The sequence below is a fragment of the Meleagris gallopavo genome, unplaced genomic scaffold (genome assembly GCF_000146605.3).
Source record: "Meleagris gallopavo isolate NT-WF06-2002-E0010 breed Aviagen turkey brand Nicholas breeding stock unplaced genomic scaffold, Turkey_5.1 ChrUn_random_7180001870057, whole genome shotgun sequence".
In the NCBI taxonomy this organism is placed as follows: Eukaryota; Metazoa; Chordata; class Aves; order Galliformes; family Phasianidae; genus Meleagris; species Meleagris gallopavo.
Genome location: NW_011134995.1, coordinates 1 through 740, shown reverse-complemented (window position 1 = coordinate 740; position 740 = coordinate 1). Strand labels below are relative to the sequence as shown.

The 740-nt window shown below is 64.7% G+C and overlaps 1 protein-coding gene across 1 annotated transcript; it reads right to left on the bottom strand.

Annotated features, from left to right (window-relative positions):
* Positions 1-22: 22 nt before the first annotated feature.
* Positions 23-735, bottom strand: LOC104916119 (sodium/potassium-transporting ATPase subunit alpha-3-like; the record flags this gene model as incomplete). Its single annotated transcript, XM_010727100.1, has 2 exons — positions 23-136; positions 607-735. Coding segments are annotated over 2 exons (243 nt in total), but the record flags the coding sequence as incomplete, so codon positions are not given.
* Between the last annotated feature and the right edge of the window lie 5 nt (positions 736-740).

Below are 740 nucleotides of genomic sequence, written 5' to 3'. Positions count from 1 at the left end.
GCCCCACATCGCCCAGCCCCACCTGAGGCACCATATTCTTGAAGGACTCCATGATTTTGGAGCTCTTGGCTTCCTGGTAGTAGGAGAAGCAGCCCGTGATGATGACGACGGCGGCCAACACGATGCCCAGGTACAGCTGTGGGGCACAGCAGCAATGTGTGGGGCACAGCAGCAACGCGTGGGGCACAGCAGCAACGCGTGGGGCACAGCAGCAACGCGTGGGGCACAGCAGCAACGCGTGGGGCACAGCAGCAACGCGTGGGGCGGCCCCACAGCGGGGTCTGAACCCCATAAGTAGAGCCACAGTATGGCACGGCTGACCAGCACCAGCCCCATAGCCAGAGCCCCACTGACCCCATAGTGGAGCCCCACAGACCCCACAACCGGAGTTCCACCGCCCCATAAGTGGAGCCCTACAGACCCCGTAAATGGAGCCGCGCTGCCCCCCATAACCTGAGCCCCACTGAGCCATAAGTGGAGCCCCATGGATCCCATAACCGGAGCCCCCGGTGACCCCATAATGGAGCCCCCGCAGATCCCATAGCCCCCCACCACCCCATACCCCCCGCAGCCTCCCACTGCCCCCCAGCCCCCCCAGCCCCCTACGTTGTCGTTGGAGGGCTCGTCCTCGGTGCCCGCCTGGATGCCGTAGGCCAGGAAGCAGAGGATGGCCCCGATCCACAGCAGGATGGAGAAACCCCCAAAAAGCTGCCGGCAGAATTTCACCCACTCGGGGGTCG